The following is a 17,979-nucleotide window of genomic DNA, read 5'->3' on the forward strand; positions in this document are numbered from 1 at the left end:
AACCCTTTAAATACTAGCTCTGCCTCTCATCTTCACGGAATATGGGCACCCCCACCTCCCTCCCCCCCCTACACACTCAATAAGGAATAAGGTTTCTACATAAAAACAGGCACAGGTCTTGTAGATAAGCCCTAGCCTTGTTTTCCACACAAGTGGCTTTCTCATGTCACGTGACAGCCTTCTCTGAATGGGCAGAAAACACGAACATAACTTGTGTCCCGTGTGTATGCTCCCAAGGTGACCTCAGCGAGGAGGGGCTCATGACCCATCCTGTGGCCACCAGTCAGCTCTCTCCCCAGCCAGTCCTATCAAAGTGACCATGGTGGTAGGGACAGAGGTGACGTGTGGGCTCAATATCACAGGTGTCCTCCCACCAGCGCTTCCTGGCTGCAGCCACTGCCAACTGCCCAGTCTGCCAGAGACCAGCACTGAGCCCCCAATACGCCCTGCCCTCTGGGCGATGAGTGCCCCCTGGCGGCAGGCTGATTAAAAGGGACCACTTCTACCGCAGATGGGGCAGCTTTTAGTTCCCACTGAAAGAGTCACTTATTCTGGACTCATGGCTCCTTCCCCACATACAATGCTTCTGCCAAAACTCCTGTCTATGGACTCAGGGAATACCTTACCCAGCATCACGATACTCCGATACTCTACATAGCAATGCTTCTGGAAAAAAATCAAGCATGACAATGGGCCCCTGTTCGTGGAATTCACTGGTCTCACCCTGCCCCTCACTGTCCACAAGCAGGCAGCCTGACAGAGTGGTGCAGTGACCTCTTGAAGATCCAGTGAGTCTGGATCCAGGAGACCCCTTGGGGCATCTCAGTGTCACCATGCCCTATGCTCAGGGTCATTGGGAAATGACAACAGCCCACCCAGGCAGGACAGCTGATGGCCCAGACCCTTCAGCATGGAGCCCTGAGTCCCCAGATCAGAACCACGGCAGCTGAGTTGCTCGCTGGAGGCAAAGGGGCAACGGAGCGGGTGGTAGGAGAGGCAGTTACAGACACGAGGGCTGTGGTCGGCACAGAGATTTCCTTGTTCTGTTAGGAATGCAGCCGTGTGTGTGTACCTATAAAATACTGTTGATTGTTCACTCTCCCATTCCTCATCACAGAACATCAGCAGTGCTGACTTTACACCTCGGGCTTGCAGTTACAAGACACCATGGAGAAACACGAACATCATGGAGGACTCGCCATCCCCCTGTGGGGATTAGCTCATCCCAGTGGCTCACAGCACAGTGATCTCACATCAGCAGAAGCAAGCCCCTTCGCTGTCTTTACTCAGAGACGAGGCTGGGTCAGAGTTGGGCTCAGGGCCCAGCTAACAGGGTACACCATGATGGGTGCTTTGTGTGGCAGGTTGGCCAGGCTGTGGGGCCAGTGGTCAGCCCCTCGTCTGGATGCTGTGGGGAAGGTGTGTCCAGATGTGGTCAACTCCACAAGCTGGGGCCTCAGGAAAGCAGGCTCCTTGCAGCATGGGCCTTGATGGCCAAGTGGCCGGTGCCAGCGGTCACGTGCCGAGGGAACAAGCAAGGTTTCCTGGGAAAGACCTTCTGCCTCCAGATAGCATCTTGATCCCCAACCTCTCTCAGCCTGTCGGCACCAAGGTCTTCGGCTTCCAGCCTCCATGATCATCACAGGACCCAGTCCCTCAGATGAGCATTAACCCAGGCCCTGAGGTGCATAAATGCACCTCTCTCTATTCACTCTGCTTCTCTGTGGAACCCTGATTGAACAAACCAATAATGAAGAAAGGCTTTTGTAATCAGCAGAAGACATTATTCCCATCTTTGTTCGGTTGCTCAGGCATGTCCGACTCTTTGTGACCCCATGGACTGCAGCACGCCAGGCTTTCTTCACCATCTTCTGGAGCTTGCTCAAACTCATGTCCATTGAGTCAGTGATGCTATCCAACTATCTCATCCTCTGTCGCCCCCTTCTCCTCCTGGCTTCTATCTTTCCCAGAATTAGGATCTTTTCCAATTAGTCAGCTCTTCGCCGCATGTGGCCAAAATATTGGAGCTTCAGCTTCATCATCAGTCCTTCCAGTGAATATTCAGAGTTGATTTCCTTTAGGATTGACTGGTTTAATCTCCTTGCAGTCCAAGGGACTCTCAAGAGTCTTCTCCAGCACTATAGTTCGAAAACATCAATTCTTCGGCACTCACCCTTCTTTATGGTCCAACTCTCACCCCCATACATGACTACTGGAAAAACCATAGCTTTAACTAGACAGACCTTTGTCAGCAAATAAATGTCTCTGCTTTTTAATACGCTGTCTAGGCTGGTCATAGCTTTTCTTCCAAGGAGCAAAGCGTCTTTTAATTTCATGGCTGCAATCACCAACCGCAGTGATTCTGGAGCCCAAGAAAGTAAGTCTGTCAGTGTTTCTATTGTCTCCCCATCTATTTGCCATGAAGTGATGGGACTGGATGGCATGATCTTAGTTTTCTGAATGTTGAGTTTTAAGCCAGCTTTTTCACTTTTTCCCATCTTAGCATTAAACAGAAATTTCCAGGACTTGTCTAAGGTGATAAAAAGCAAAGACATTAGAAGACAGTGGATGCAGCCAGAAACGCAGCCACAACTGCTAGTCTTACAAAGAGACCATGAAGTGATAACATTTTCTTTAAATTGACCCATCAGTTCTACTTGAGATATGGTTGGAAAGAGAGTGAATCCTCTAAAAAGATGAATGTGCTTCATTCCCATGCCACAGGCGAACATGTCTTGTAATTTATTAAGATGTGGCCCGGAAGGAAATACAAGCCCGTAACAGTCAAGCCTGCCCCCACAGTGACCTCGCCCTGGAGGGAAGTGCAGGTCTACAGCTCCTGTCCTGTCCCAAGGTGGGGATGCTGCCCCTGCCTCCACACAGCTGCCCGCACGATGGCGTGTGTGACAAGACGGGAAGGCACTGCAGTTCCTGAGGGCCACCTGCTGGCCTGGTCTCCTGTGGGCACTACCTTTGGTTTATGGGCTGTGCCCAAGTTTTTCTCTTGAACTGATTCCATCAGCTGAGACTCCCTGGGCATGAAGGACTGGAAAAAAAGTCTCCCACGTCTGATGAGGACACAGTGGTCTCAGAAGACAGCACTAGTGCTGGGCTGGAATTCTGTACCAGATAATTCTAGCTGAGGTTGCATCTCTTGGGCCCATGGCCCACGGCCACTCGGATGTACTTGGATGTCCACCTTTTGTACCATCAGCCAGCTGTCCTGGCTGCCCTGGATGTTCAGGTGTCAAATCTCTGCCATCCTGATTAGTTACAGTAACATTTGCCCTCCTGGGAAACTTCAGTTCAGTTCAGTTCAGTCGCTCAGTCGTGTCCAACTCTTTGTGACCCCATGAATCGCAGCACGCTAGGCCTCCCTGTCCATCACCAACTCCCGGAGTTCACTCAGACTCACGTCCATCCAGTCAGTGATGCCATCCAGCCATCTCATCCTCTGTTGTCCCCTTCTCCTCCTGCCCCCAATCCCTCCCAGCATCAGAGTCTTTTCCAATGAGTCGACTCTTCGCATGAGGTGGCCAAAGTATTGGAGTTTCAGCTTTAGCAGCATTCCTTCCAAAGAAATCCCAGGGCTGATCTCCTTCAGAATGGACTGGTTGGATCTCCTTGCAGTCCAAGGGACTCTCAAGAGTCTTCTCCAACACCACACTTCAAAAGCATCAATTCTTTAGCGCTCAGCTTTCTTCACAGTCCAACTCTTACATCCATACATGACCACTGGAAAAACCATAGCCTTGACTAGACGGAGTCACAAATTCTTTTCCATTTGTAGAGTTTATTGCTATTTTAAAAATGAATTTGGGGGACTTCTCTTGTGGTCCAGTGGTTGAGAATCTGCCTGCCAATCCAAGGGACACAGGTTCAATCCCTGGCCTGGAAGGATCCCACATGCCCTGGGGCAATTAAGCCCATTTGCCACAACTACTGAAGCCCGAACACCTAGAAGCCTGTGCTCTGCAATGAGAAGTCACCACAACGAGAAGCCTGAGCACCACAACGGAGAGTAGCTCCCACCCACAGCAACTAGAGAAAGCCTGAAGCAACAAAGGCCCAGGACAGCTAAAAAAAAAAAAAAACTTCAACACTCTGAAAAAATGAATTTTGGTTTAATGTTTTGCAGCAAAAACCCAACTTCTGACTGGAATAGTTTTCTTGGGTGTCATCCATCCTTCAGGCTAAATGTCAGGTGTGAAACTAAGACCTTAAAAACCCCTTTACACCCGTGTTTCTTGGTGGCACAGGAAATGGAGCCTCCAGTGTGGAGATGAACAAGTACTGTTTCACAAACAGAATGCCAACCGGCCCAGGTTCATTTCAAGTAGGCAGCATCTCTTGGTTTGGCAACGTTAGGTGTCCTTTTTCTGAAACTGCAAAATCAAATCCCCTTTTAATCTTTCCTCAGGAGCCTCAGGAATAGAAGCTGTGCATCTATATCTAACCCACGATTCTTATGGGATCTGGCCTTCAGTGAACTGTCAGATACCTAATAATGGTTCCTAATACTTTCGTCCAAATACCTATGCTAAGCATGTATGTAAGGAGATCAAGCCAGTCAGTTCTAAAGGAAATCAACCCTGAATATTCATTGGAAGGACTGATGCTGAAGCTGAAACTCCAGTACTTAGGCCACCTGATGTGAAGAGCCGACTCATGGGAAAAGACCCTGATGTTGGGAAAGATTGAAAGCAAGAGAAGGGGACGACAGAGGATGAGATGGTTGGATGGCATCACTGGCTCAATGGACATGAATCTGAGCAAACTCTGGGAGATAGTGAAGGACAGAGAGGCCTGATATGCTGCAGTCCATGGGGTTGCAAAGAGCCAGACACGACTGAGTGACGGAACAACAAAGCACGAATGAGCACTTCCTCCTTCCAAACCCCATGGTGGCAGATGCCATGCTGCTACCTCACTGATGCAGGAATCAAGCAGGGGAAGCCCCTGGAGCCCCTACGGGGGCAGTGATGTGAGACTCCACCCCTTTCACACACATCCATTCATCTGGGCCCTCCTTCTCCAAATTCAAGCTCCACTCGCTGTGTAGTAAGTAGTTTTGGCTCCTGCCCGCCACCCTGATGTCCTGGGCACCCAGCAGGAGAAGCTGACCAACAGGCCCGAGGAGAGGGCATGGGCACTGGCTGAGCACCAAGGCCTGGCCTTACTCCTAGGGGTTACCAGATGCCTGGCCTTGGCCCCACAGGTGTGCATCATGCCCTGAAAGCTCATCAGCACCACACAGAGCTGAGGCCCAGAAGTTGGTGGACTGAGGCTCAGCCCAGGACAAGGGCCAGGGGCCTCAGAGGGAGGCCTGGAGGTTGGCCAGGCCCTCCTGGGAGAGTGCAGAGGAGAAGGTCCCAGGCTGCCTCTGAGCTCTCCACAGACCAGAGGGGCCTGGACTGTCCTACTCAGGGTCTACAACCTACCCATGTCACCGGGGGAGGAACGCTCTGATGGCACGTTCTCTCCAGTAGTAAGTTGCCTGTAAAGCCTCACTGTTCTGACAGTGGGGATGTGTGCTTTCAGGATGGGCTCGCTGTCTGCCCGAGGACCACTCACCTGCCTCACACCAGCCCGCCTCCTCCCACCAGCAGTCCAGCTGTAGGGAGCTGAGGTGAAGGGCTGAGGTCATGAGGCCTCCAGAGGCCTGGGGCAGTCAGCAAAGGGCCCTCCGCCTGCCAGGGCACCAACTCCAGCACTGCAGCAGGCAGGACTGCCCAGCATGCATGTCCCAGGGAGGACGCAGGTCTCCATGGCCTGTGGGGGCCAGATGACCGCCGGACTCCTCAGCAACTCATTCGTGGGGTGGACAGGGTTCCTGAAGCCCTTGAGAATGTGCCTCCTGGGCTGTGTGCTCAGTGAGTTTCCTGCATAATTGAGCCCCACTGGGGATGCAGCGCTGATCGAGAGCAGGGTGTGGGCCTATCCTCCCCGCAGAGGTCAGTGTGATGTTAGGGCCTGCAGGGGATGCCAGTCCTGGTGAGGTCAGACCCAGTCCACTCCCCCACTGGGTATGATGTCTGCAGGATGCCTCCCCGTGTCCTGCTGGTGGGGCTGGCAGGGCTAGGGGCATTGGAACAGAAAGCCAGGGCCTGTCTTGAAAATGAAAACACTTTGGCAACAACCGATACACTGGTTACAGAGCCGACAAAACCCTCCTCCTAATCTACATCTTAGAAACAGCATGGGCAGCGGCTTGCTTGGCGCATGGATGCCCAATGGGGGAAATAAATTCACAAACCAGTGGTTCTTCACTTTAGGAAAAGGTGCCTGGTTGTTTAAGAGCTTCAACTTTGGTGCTTCCCTTGGTGGCTCAGTGGTAAAGAATCTGCCTGCCAATGCAGGATACTCATGTTCCATCTCTGGTCTGGGAAGACTCTACACGTCAAGAGCAACTAAGCCTGTGTGCACAACTATGGAGCCTGTGCTCTAGAGCCAGGGAATCGCAACTACTGAGCACACGTGCCACAAGCACTGAAGCCTGAATACCCTGGAGCCTGTCCTCTGCCGCAAGAGAAGCCACTGCAATGAGAAGCCTGCACACCACAACTAGAGAGAAGCCCCCATTCACTGCAACTAGAGAAAAGCCCATGCAGCAATGAAGACCCAGCACAGCCAAAAATAAAAAATCTTTAAAAAAAAAGTCCAGGGACAATTCCTAAAAAAAAAGCCTCATCTTCAAGATTTCTTCAGATTGTACATTCCTGAGTTTTCATTAAACATGTCATTGTATCCTTCCCATCATGTGTGGTGTACTTGGTTGCTCAGTTTTGTTCAACTCTTTGAGACCTCATGGACTGTAGCCTGCCAGGCTCCTCTGTCCATGGGGATTCTCTAGGCAAGAATACTAGAGTGGGTTGCCGTGCCCTCCTCTTCCCAACCCAGGGATCGAACCCAGGTCTCCCGCTTTGCAGGCGGATTCTTTACCATCTGAGCCACCAGGGAAGCCGAAGAATATTGGAGTGGCTAGCCTATCCCTCAGAGGATCTTCCCGACCCAGGAATCGAACCTGGGTCTCCTACATTGCAGGAGGATTCTTTACCAGCTGAGTTACCAGGGAAGCCCCCCTCACATCATATATACACACAATTTTAATCCGGGGCTGTGGTTAATAAAGGACAGTTCACCTGCAAACTGGTCCCTACACCATGAGGTCCCTACAGTAAGCAGGCCCACCTGCTCTGCCCTGGTCATTGGCCCAACCACGGAACCATGTGAAGTCGTTCAGTCGTGTCTGACTCTTTGTGACCCCACGGACTACAACCTACCAGGCTCCTCTGTCCATGGGATTATATAGGCAAGAATATTGGAATGGGTTGCCATTTCCTTCTCCAGAGGATCTTCTGACCCAGGGATGGAACCCTGGTCTCCCACATTGCAGGCAGAAGCTTTAACGTCTGAGCCACCAGGAAAGCCACTGGCCTCCATCAGCCCAAATCCACCCCCAAAGGCTTAGCCCACGGAGGCCACACCTTCTGCGTGGTCAGATGGTTCACTCTCATGGGACCCCTTCTGGCTGTACTTGAGTCATGTACAACCAGAAGGCAGATGCCCCAGGCTCACAGTCCCCTCTTCTGGGCTGACCTCAGGACCTCCTGCCAGCAGTTACCCTAGACTTCTTGCCCTCCAAGTCCTGCACGAGCCAAAAACATCAGCAGTCACGGTCTCATGGGGAGGGGAGGCTACCACAAGTCAGTGGACTAGGACCGGACAGCCTGGAGACCAGAGTCCTCAGCCTGGCCCCACAGCCAGTGCTCTGTGATCCTAGGAAAGTGCCTCAGCATCTCTGAACCTAGGAGGGTCATCAAGAATGAACAGTTTAATGTGAAGATCTTGGGAAGTTCTTTCAGGTTCCCAGACTCTATTACTCTGTGAAAAGGAAATACCAGGGGAAACATCAAGGAAATACCCCTCATCGACCAGGGGAAAGTTAACTTTATTCTGGCCCATAAAGTAAAGAATTTTCTACAAGTCATGCGGGGGGAACTTTACCGGCAGTTTTTCCAACTCTCTTTAATCAACAAACATCACCAGATGCCCGCTATGCATGAGGCACCTCCAGGGTCAGTCAGGGCTCTGAGGTTTCTGAAGTAAGTTTTAAATCAGGACTTAGCACAAATAGCAACCAACCCCCACACATGCTGACCCTCCTGTGTGCTGGGCCTGCCGACCCGCTGCGTGTCCTGTTCCATCTAAAAATACATTGGTCCAAATCCACTAAGCTGGTCTCGTGACTCCTGAGGGTCCTTTCAAACATGGGTCACCAGAAGGACCCTCAGCATGCTGGGGCCACGGACAGTGCTGGCCGGAGCCAGCAGTCAACCTTGGAGTGGATGCAGGGGAGGGGGGCACGTGAGCGCCCCTGGTCAGGTCTGACCCCCATGCTTCTCCCACCTGGGGCCTCCTGGCGGCTCTTGGGCTGCTTCCCCTGGCTACTTTCTTTGGCCTTTGCTCAGCTGAGGCTGCCAGGAGGCCTCCTCTGACTGACAGGTGTTCTGCTCCCCGTTCTCACCACCCTCTGGGGTCTAGGCAGACAGCCTCACCATCTGGATCAGGTGTTGCCCCCAAGGGACCAGAGAGCATGCTGTCTACTTGAGGGGCATGCTCAAATCAAAGCTGGTTTCATACTGAAGGGTCTGAAAACATCCACAGGGACCTCCCTGGTGGTCCAGCGGATAAGACTCCACACTCCCAATGCAGGGGGCCTGGGATCCATCCCTGGTCAGGGAACTAGATCCCTCCCACATGCCACAGTGGAGATCGAAGATCCTGAGTGCCGCAACTAAGATCCCTCAAAGCCATAAATATGTGAATGAAGTGCAAATCGCTCAGTCATGTCCAACTCTATGCAACCTCATGGATTGTATAGTCCATGGAATCCTCCAGGCCAGAATACTGGAGTGGGTAGCCTTTCCCTTCTCCAGGGGCTCTTCCCTGGAGAGAACCCAGGTCTCCCATATTGTAGGTGGATTCTTTACCAGCTGAGCCATAAGGGAAGCCCCTAAAGTGAAAGCTCATTCAGTTGTATCCCAGTCTTTGGGACCCCATGGACTGCAGCCTGCCAGGCTCCTCTGTCCAAGGAATTCTCTAGGCCAGAATATTGGAGTGAGTAGCCATTCTCTTCTCCAGGGGAATCTTTTCAACCCAGGGACTGAACTCAGGTCTCCCACTCTCTCCACATTGCAGGAGAATTCTTTACCATCTGAGCCACAAGGGCAGCGCAAATATGTGAATAAGTATTTTTAAAAAGCGTGCACCAGAGAGAGAAAGAAAAAAAAAAACACCCCAGGCTGTAGCAGAGCCAACAGCATGAGAAAAAGCCACCTGGACAGCGAGGCCAATAAAGGGAGTGACCCCTGCTGGGGATTGGGCCCGCCGTCCAGCACAGCCTGGGCAGCACAGTGGCCTGACCACTGGACACGTCTCACTTGCCCTGAAAGACCAAAAGTGAAGAAAGGTAAAATGACTCATCAACGATTTTTTTATACAGATCCCATGCTGAAATGACAACATTTTTGGATATTGGGTCTAGTAGATTACACCATTAAAATGAATTTCACTTTTTATCTTATTTTTAACTTTCCACAATGTGGCTACAGGAAGACTGCAAATTACACGTGTGGTCTGAATTATAGTTCCATCTGCGGCACTGACATAGAAATCTGGACTCCCGTCTTGGCTCAGCTGACCGCTAGCTGATGGTGACTGAAGCCAGCTCCCCAGACTCAGTTTCTTTCTGAAATAAGCCCACTTTCCTCACTGCTGGGGAAGAGCTGAGGGCCAGCCCCACTGAAGAGGAGGCCGGCACCCGAGCCTGGCCTGTGCCCTGCGCCGCCCTAGTGTGCGCTGCCCATGGACAGAACACTGAGGGGAGGATGGCAACTGCTCACATGCACGAGAGGTCTGTGGACGTGTTATTAGACGTCCTGACACCTGGCAGTAAGTGTCTAATCCCAGCAGAGCGAGTAGTTCACCGTGACTTTCCCGCAGAAGGAACTCAAGCGTCTTGAGAAGGGGGTGTTTTTTTTGTTTTTTTTTTTGATGTACATGAGCACGCTGGGCTTGGCTAGCCCTCCCCAAATGGTGTCTGATGCCAAAGAAGTAGGACCACCCACTTGGCACTTACCTTCTCGTTTTTCCTCTCATCTGGTCTGCCTCCCGCGCTGGTGGGGCTGGATGCGGTCAGGCCACTGGCGGGGCCCCCTCCGGCCTCCCCGTTGAGGTTGGCAGCGCTGACGTTGGGAGGGGTGACGGCTGAGGCTGCCGAGGCGAGCGGGATGGCTGGCCGGGGGCACTGCGTCACTGGCTGGGGGCTGTGCTGCGGGGACCCCAAGGCGGGGGGCCTGAGGCCGGCGGGCAGGCGAGACGGGGAGTTCTGAGTGCGCAGGGGCGACACCGTGGCGGTCGGCCGGCCCTGGACCTGGGCCGGGTGGGCAGCTAGGAGAGAGGGGTGGAGAGGGCGGGGGAAGGTCATTCTGCAGCCGGCAATCCCTCCTGCCCGCACACCTCTGCCGACCTCCTCGCCTTGGCCCTTCCCAGGTTCCTACAGTCTGAACTGCAGTTGTCTGCCGGTGATGAACCAGTATACTCTGGTTTTACAAACATCCTGTTCAACCCTTCTAGACTTGAAGCCCCTAGTGAAATGAAATGTTTCCTGCTTTAAGCTCTACCAGTAAACAGCCTTTTCCAAATGCACATTTCTGAGCCCAGGTGAAACAAAGCCAGCTATTTGGAAGCCATCAGCTGCTTCCTCTCCTGTAAGCACTGAGGAGCTGGGGGGATGTGAGAGGCGGCCACACCTTTACATTCGCCTTCTTTGACGGTGAACAAGGAATTAGTTTGTGAACAATAAAGAAAGCAGGATTGGCCCCAGATAGCTATGTGCATATGAAAGAAATGATTTCAGCAAGCCTGGACGCTTGAATTTTCCCATACATAGAGGATCACTAAATCTCTTCATGTGAGAGATATAGTTTTCTCTTAATTAACTGTAATATTTTAATATTTAGATTACCTGCCTCTCCCTGCAAACTCATATGTAGCCTGCCTCCTCCCCTACCTCCTCAAAGCACTCTTGGGGTCACCTGAGATGCTGTCTCCTGGGCTCGAGTCCTAACATTCCTACTGAATAAAACCTAACTCTCAGCTTTTAGGTTGTGCGTATTTTTTTTAGTGGACACTGTGGAGGAGCCTGGAAGAAGCCTGGGGAGGCCCTGGGTTACCAGGCACCACTGAATGTGAGGGGATCTCTGGACAGTGTGGCTGGGCGGTCTCCACCTGGAACTGGAAGTTACGGCCCAGCCCCTGGCTCCCATACCCAGTGGTCGAGCTGGCTAAGCACCAGCCATGATCACCGATGAAGGCTCACCATCCACCTCCCTACCCCAGTGTAAGCTCTGCATGGTGGGACCTTCATGTTTCATTCACTAACATGTTCCAAACAGCTGGAATGATGCCTGGCACATAGTAAGTGCTGAATAAAATTGTTTCAGAATATTTGTGTCTGAGAAAAGAGAACTCGGCTAAAACACCTGTACAGATTTCACAGAACTAAAGCACTGGAGAAGAAAAGAACATTTCCAAAGAGAGGTGGGGCTCACTCCACAGCTGGTACGAGGGTGAGAGTCCATGGGCCCTCAGTCGCCCGCCTGGCAGGACCCAAATGTGCGCCTGTTACCGCCTAAGCCTGCTGGTCTGCGACACCACAGTAGATGTGGGCTGCTGGAGGAAAGACTGTGGACATGCCATTGCTCTCAGTCTGCCCCCCACTTCTCTAACCCATCATCTCAGTAACTCTGGGCCCCTGAATCCTGCCGGCTCTCACAGGTCCACTCCGCTTCCCAGGACTGGGTTCAGTGGGCGCTTTACAGAAAGCAAGTGAGTGAAAGATGATCTGCTTATTGTCACCTCTGTCCTTCCCTCACTCTCAGGCCATCATGTCCTGTCACATGGAGGAGCAGATGCTGGAAATTCCACAACTTCAGGGCCATCTCTGTCTGGACACAACCCCTCAGCCTCCAGGCCCAGGGCATGCACTCAGTTTCTCCTGTCCGTCATTCTGCCCCCTCCTGTAGCTAACCCCACCCTCAGGCCAGAGCTAGACTCACCTCCAAGTCCAGGTGGAGCTCCATTCCCTCCCCTACTCCAGGAGGGGTCTCAGTACAGAGCATGCCCAAGAAGGGCTCAGTACTGACCACCCCTAGGAGGGGGCTCAGTACTGACCACCCCCAGCAAGGGGTTCAGTACTGACCACCCTCAGCATGGCCTTCGTCCTTAGACGTCCTCAAGGGGCCGTCTGTCGGTCTTCTGCAGGAGGTGAGAGTCAGCCAACACCATCAGCTTCATCCCGGAGCCCAGGAGGTCAGCACGTCAACTCTTTTGTGTCCCTTTGTTTACATCCACACAATTGCTTCTTGAAGTATCAGAATTAACCATGCTCTCTGTGACGAGAACAAGGGGCAGGAGTCCCACATGATTCATTCTTCCAGGAGTCTCAACTCACTTCCATACCAGAAACACCGCTTCTCACCCCATTCTTCTATCATGTTATCTGGACAAGAGCAACTGTGACTCCTCTCTCATCAAATTAATGGACACTTTTATGTTTTCAGAAAAAACACTTATTGATCCAGTCATTTGTCTTCACACCAATACCACACTGATGACTGCGGCTTTATCAGTCCAGTTCAGTTCAGTCACTCAGTCGTGTCTGACTCTTTGCGACCCCATGGACTGCAAAATACAAGGTTTCCCTGTTTATCACCAACTCCCGGAGCTTACTCAAACTCATGTCCATCGAGTCAGTGTCATTCTCTGTCATCTGCTTTTCCTCCTGCCTTCAATCTTTCCCAGCATCAGGGTCTTTTCCCATGAGTCGGCTCTTCATATCAGGTGGCCAAAGTATTGGAGTTTCAGTTTCAGCATCAGTCCTTCCAATGAATATTCAGGACTAATTTCCTTTAGGATGGAAAGGGACTCTCAAGAGTCTTCTCCAACACCACATTTCAAAAGCATCAATTCTTCAGCACTCACCTTTCTTTATAGTCCAACTCTCACATCCATACATGACCACTGGAAAAACCACAGCTTTGACTAGATGGACCTTTGTTGGCAAAGCAATGTCTTTACTTTTTAATATGCTGTCTATGTTGGTCATAGTTTTTCTTCCAAGGAGCAAGCGTCTTTTAATTTCATGGCTGAAGTCACCATCTGCAGTGATTTTGTAGCCCCCCCAAATAAAGTCTGTTGCTGTTTCCATTGTTCTCCCATCTATTTGCCATGAAGTGATGGGTCCAGATGCCATGATCTTTTCTGAATGTTGAATTTTAAGCAAACTTTTTCACTCTCCTCTTTCACTTTCATCAAGAGGCTCTTTAGTTCCTCTTTGCTTTCTGCCATAAGGGTGGTGTCATCTGCATATTTGAGGTTATTGCTATTTCTCCTGGCAATCTTGATTCCAGCTTATGCTTCATCCAGTCCAGCATTTCTCATGATGTACTCTGCATATAAGTTAAAAAAGCAGGGTGACAATATACAGCCTTGACGTACTCCTTTTTCTATTTGGAACCAGTCTGTTGTTCCACGTCCAGTTCTAACTTGCTTCTTGACCTGCACACAGATTTCTCAGGAGGCAAGTCAGGTGGTCTGGTATTCCCATCTCTTGAAGAATTTTCCACAGTTTGTTGTGATCCACATAGTCAAAGGCTTTGGCATAGTCAATAAAGCAGAGTTAGATGTTTTTCTGGAACTCTTTTGCTTCTTCGATGATCCAACAGATGTTGGCAATTTGATCTCTGGTTCTTCTGGCTTTTCTAAATCCAGCTTGAACATCTGGAAGTTCATAGTGCACGTACTGTTGAAGCCTGGCGTGAAGAAATGCGGCTTTACAATGTGTCTTAAAATCAGTGTTAGCTTTCAACTTGTTTTTTTGACCAAGGTCCTCTGCATGCCTATATGAATCTAGGTAGCAGATTATCAGGTTCTACCAAAAAATTGGGTTAGATCTTGATTGGCACTCCACTGACTCCATAGGTCAGTTTTTGGAGAATAAACACCTTGACAACATTAAGTTTTCTTACTCCTAAATAAAGTATATCTCTGTAAATATTTAAGACTTCCTTAATTTCTTTCTTTAATTTGCAATATTTTGGAGTGTTCAAGTCTTACTCATCTTTTATCAGATTTAATCCTAAGTAATTTATGTTTTTAATGCTATCAAAATTGGTATCATTTTTAAAATGCCAATTTCCAAAAATCATTCCTGGCATAGAGAAACAAAATTGACTTTTGTATGTTGACCTTGTGTTCTGTAACCTTTGTGTAGATGCCTGTTTCCACCTGGTATGTTTTTCCTTCTTTCTAAAGACTACTGTTTGACATTTTTCATGGTGTGTGATGACATCTTTTTAACTTCACTGTGTCTGAATAATTCTTTATTTTGCTTTCATTTATGAGAGACATTTGTTGGGTGTAGAATCCTAACTTGACAGATGCATTTCTTTGGGGACTTGTTAGGTTTTCCACTGTCTTCTCACTTGTAGTGTTCCTGACAAGAAATCTACTGTCGCCCTTATTTTCTTCCTACACTATGTATCTTTTCTTTATTGCGACTTTCAAGGTTGTCTTCATCACAGATTTTGAACCATTTGATCATACTTTGCCTTGTTGTAGTTTTCTTCATGTGCCTTGTGCTTGGGAGTCCCTGAGTGTCACTGATCCATGAGTTTACAGCTTTTATCAAATTTAGAACAATTTTGGTCATTATTTATTCAACTCATTTTTCTGTCCCACCCTTGTCTCCTTTACTTTGGGGACTTCAATTAAAAATATATTTGGCAACTTGAAATTGTCCTGCTGCTCACTGATGCTCTGTTCATTTTAAAAAATTCTCTTGTCTCTTTGTTTCATAGTTTCTACTGCTAGATCTTCAAGTTCACTACTATTTTCTAAGCAATGTTTAATCTGCCATTAATGCCATCCAGTGTGTATTCTTGATCTCACACTGTGTAGTTATTTTTAGAAGCTTGATTTCAGTCTTTAAAGTATCTTCCATGTTTCTACTTACCTTTTTGAGCATATGAAATACAATTATGACATCTTTTTTAGCATCTTTGTTCTGGGTCAGCTTTGACGACTGGTTGGTTGATCTCATCTCTGTGGGGCGTGTTCTCCCTGCTCTTCTGCATGCCTGGTGCTTCATTATTGCCATCAGACACAGGTGGGCGGGGTGCGGCTGCCCCAGCCAGGTGAGCTCCTCTGCATGGTGGCTGGTGTCCTGGGAGCCGGCTGGTGGGAACAGGCACTTCCCAGCAGAGTCCTTGTGCTCTTGGCCCACATGGTCCCTCACATGCCTGCCCATCAGTTCTCAGTGTCCTGAGCCAGGGACACTGCACACTCTGGAGCTCGGTCATCCAGACCCTCATCTCCATACCCCCACCCAGGGAGCCTTCTGGACTGGCCCCGTGCTCTCCCTGTGCTGACACCTGGCCTTCTCCCCAGGAGGTGAGCTAGGACCTTCCTCTGTGTTCTCATGTCTCATGGATCACCATCCTTGGTCTTCTAGTATCCAGTGTCTCACAACCACTGTTTTATATATTCCTTGTTTTTTTCAGTTGTTTCCGGTGGGAAAGTAAATCCTGACCTCATTGCTTTATCTTGGCCATAAGCAGAAATCTAGCTTTCTCCCTTACATATAAAAATCTGGTTATATCTATTATTTTAAATCCTCTTAGGAGCCCTGCTGCCCACAGAATAAAAACTGACGTTCCTTGACCCAGTGGAAGAGAAACAGCCCGATCTGCTCCCCTCAGCTTTGTCACAGGCCTCACAGCCGCCAACACGCCTGCCCTCTGGGGCTCAGAGCCTCCCTCGTGCTCCACCATTGCACGCTCTGCTCTGAGCTTTAGACCTAACGTCCACCTTGCCTCTGCAGAGAAACTGTCACCAACACTCTGCTCCTCCTTCCCACCTCTGTCTCAGTCACACTAAAATAGTCAGAATCACTCTAAGCACAAACTGTGGTCCTGCTCATCTCCATGCCTTCGTGGCCGGAATTCCCCATCTGTTTGGTCCACTCGGGTACTTCTGTCTGTCCTTTAGGAACCAAGGCAGCATCACATCCTCCTGGAGATGGTCCACAGCCCCCTCCGCAGTCACCCCCTCCTTCCCCCTTGGTCTGAGGGGTCGAGGGGGGTCCACCCCCACTGCTCCCTATACCTTCACACCCCACAAGCCTCCACCCAGTGCTTTTCAAACTCCACTGCAACCTGGGTCTCCTCATCTTCCTCTCTAAGGTGGGGGATAGAAATGGGTCCAGACCCCAGCAGAACCCTTGTGCACCCAGCTCTCTCCCAGTGCATTTTGCTGATAAATGATTGGCCATGTGGGGCCCTTGCCCTCTGGGCACCACGGCCAAGGCAACCAGGCCTTTGTCCATGACTGTGGTTTGGTCTGAGGACACTAACAAGGATCTCCCAGGTGCTGGAGCTGGGGTTTGCTGAGATGGGGCAGTCACTGCAGTGAGCGATCCCCTGCCTGTGCACACTGTCAAGAGTATGTTCTTGCTCTCCAGACACAGAAGGAAGTGGAAAATGCTGTGGGGACTCCAGATACCTAATTACTGCTATGATGGGGGCATCCTGTATCCTGGCTGCGGCACATGAGTTGGGGACTAGCCCTGGGCTGGAACACACCCAGCATGCCATTAAACCATCCTGTGCCTCACTCTCCCACACGTGAATTAAACAGATGGAAGAGCATGCCTGTTACCCATGCTGGTTACCATGGTGATTGAGGACCGAGAGAGTGTTGTTCTGCTCTGGCTTGCCGATTTCTTTGATTCTGCTGTTATTCCATTCCATAAATGAGATGGGCAGGTCATATTCCTCCTTGAACTGGTGGGTTCCTGACATGGTGGAGTGTGGACAGGCCCTCGTAGGGCACTTGGTGCAGAGCTGGGTGGCTGGGATGGATGTACACTCCGTGAGAGGCAGGCCTGCCGTGGCTCTCAGCATCATGGAGCACAGAGCAGGCTGGGGAATGGATGAGGGGGTCACAAGCAGGAGGCCCTGCCTGGGAGCTCCAGGCCCAGGAGACAAGCACCTCAGTGCATGTCTCCCCAGCCATGCAGCAGTGGGTGGGCACTCCCTGGGCACGCTATCTCTAGGCCTCAGGGGCTGCATCCACAGCTGGAGGCTACAATGAGCACCATCAGCTGCCCTGAGCCATGGCTGGATGGAAGGTAACGGCTGGGCCGAGAGGTTGGCCACAGGTGATATCGCTGCAGATTCTTCTAGGGCAGAGACAACAAGCTCTTCTCCAGGGCCCTACTGGCCAGGTGAAAGACAGACCTCACTTTCCACTAATTTAGGGGGAAAAAAAAACATATATGAAGGACTCTTGTTGTTCAGTTGCCAAATCATGTCTGACTCTTTGTGACCCCATGGACTGCAGCACACCAGGCTTCCCTGTCCTTTATCATCTCCCACATTTACAAAGTGAGTCTTAGCAAACCTACACAAAGGCGGGGCCAAGCCCATCCACAGGGCTTCCTTGGTACAGAGCCTGCTGTGGCTGAATGAGAACACCCAGCATGAGGCTGGACACCAGGGTAGGGCTGCTGTCGGGGACTTTCCTGGTGGCTCAGTGGATAAGAATCCACCTTCTGATGCAGGGGACACAGGTTTGATCTCTGCTCCAGGAAGATTCTACACGTAACTAAGCCCGTGTGCTATTGAGCCTGGGCTCTAGAGCCCGTGAGCTGCAACTACCGAGCCTATGTGCCACAACTACTGAAGCTCAGGCGCTCTAGAGCTCCACAGCAAGAGAAGCCACCACCACGAGAAGCCCGGGCACCACAATAAAGAATAGCCTCCACTCTGCAACTAGAGAAAGCCTGTGCACAGGAATGAACACCCAGCCCACAGTCAAAAATAAAATAAATAAATTGTTGTTGCTGTTTAGTTG

At 50.6% G+C, this 17,979-nt stretch overlaps 1 protein-coding gene across 3 annotated transcripts in view; it reads right to left on the reverse strand.

Moving 5' to 3' along the window:
* SH3RF3 (SH3 domain containing ring finger 3) overlaps nt 1-17,979 on the reverse strand; it is a 159,845-nt gene that overhangs the window by 18,108 nt on the left and 123,758 nt on the right. For all 3 annotated transcript variants that reach the window (XR_009739385.1, XM_061432504.1, XM_061432503.1), the window contains one exon: nt 10,142-10,452. Coding sequence is in view for 2 of the 3 variants with exons in the window: in XM_061432504.1 (XP_061288488.1) it covers nt 10,142-10,452 (311 nt within the window). In the remaining variant the exon portion in view is untranslated. The remainder of the gene's footprint in view (nt 1-10,141; nt 10,453-17,979) is intronic.

The sequence above is a fragment of the Bos javanicus genome, chromosome 11 (assembly GCF_032452875.1).
Source record: "Bos javanicus breed banteng chromosome 11, ARS-OSU_banteng_1.0, whole genome shotgun sequence".
Lineage (NCBI taxonomy): Eukaryota > Metazoa > Chordata > Mammalia > Artiodactyla > Bovidae > Bos > Bos javanicus.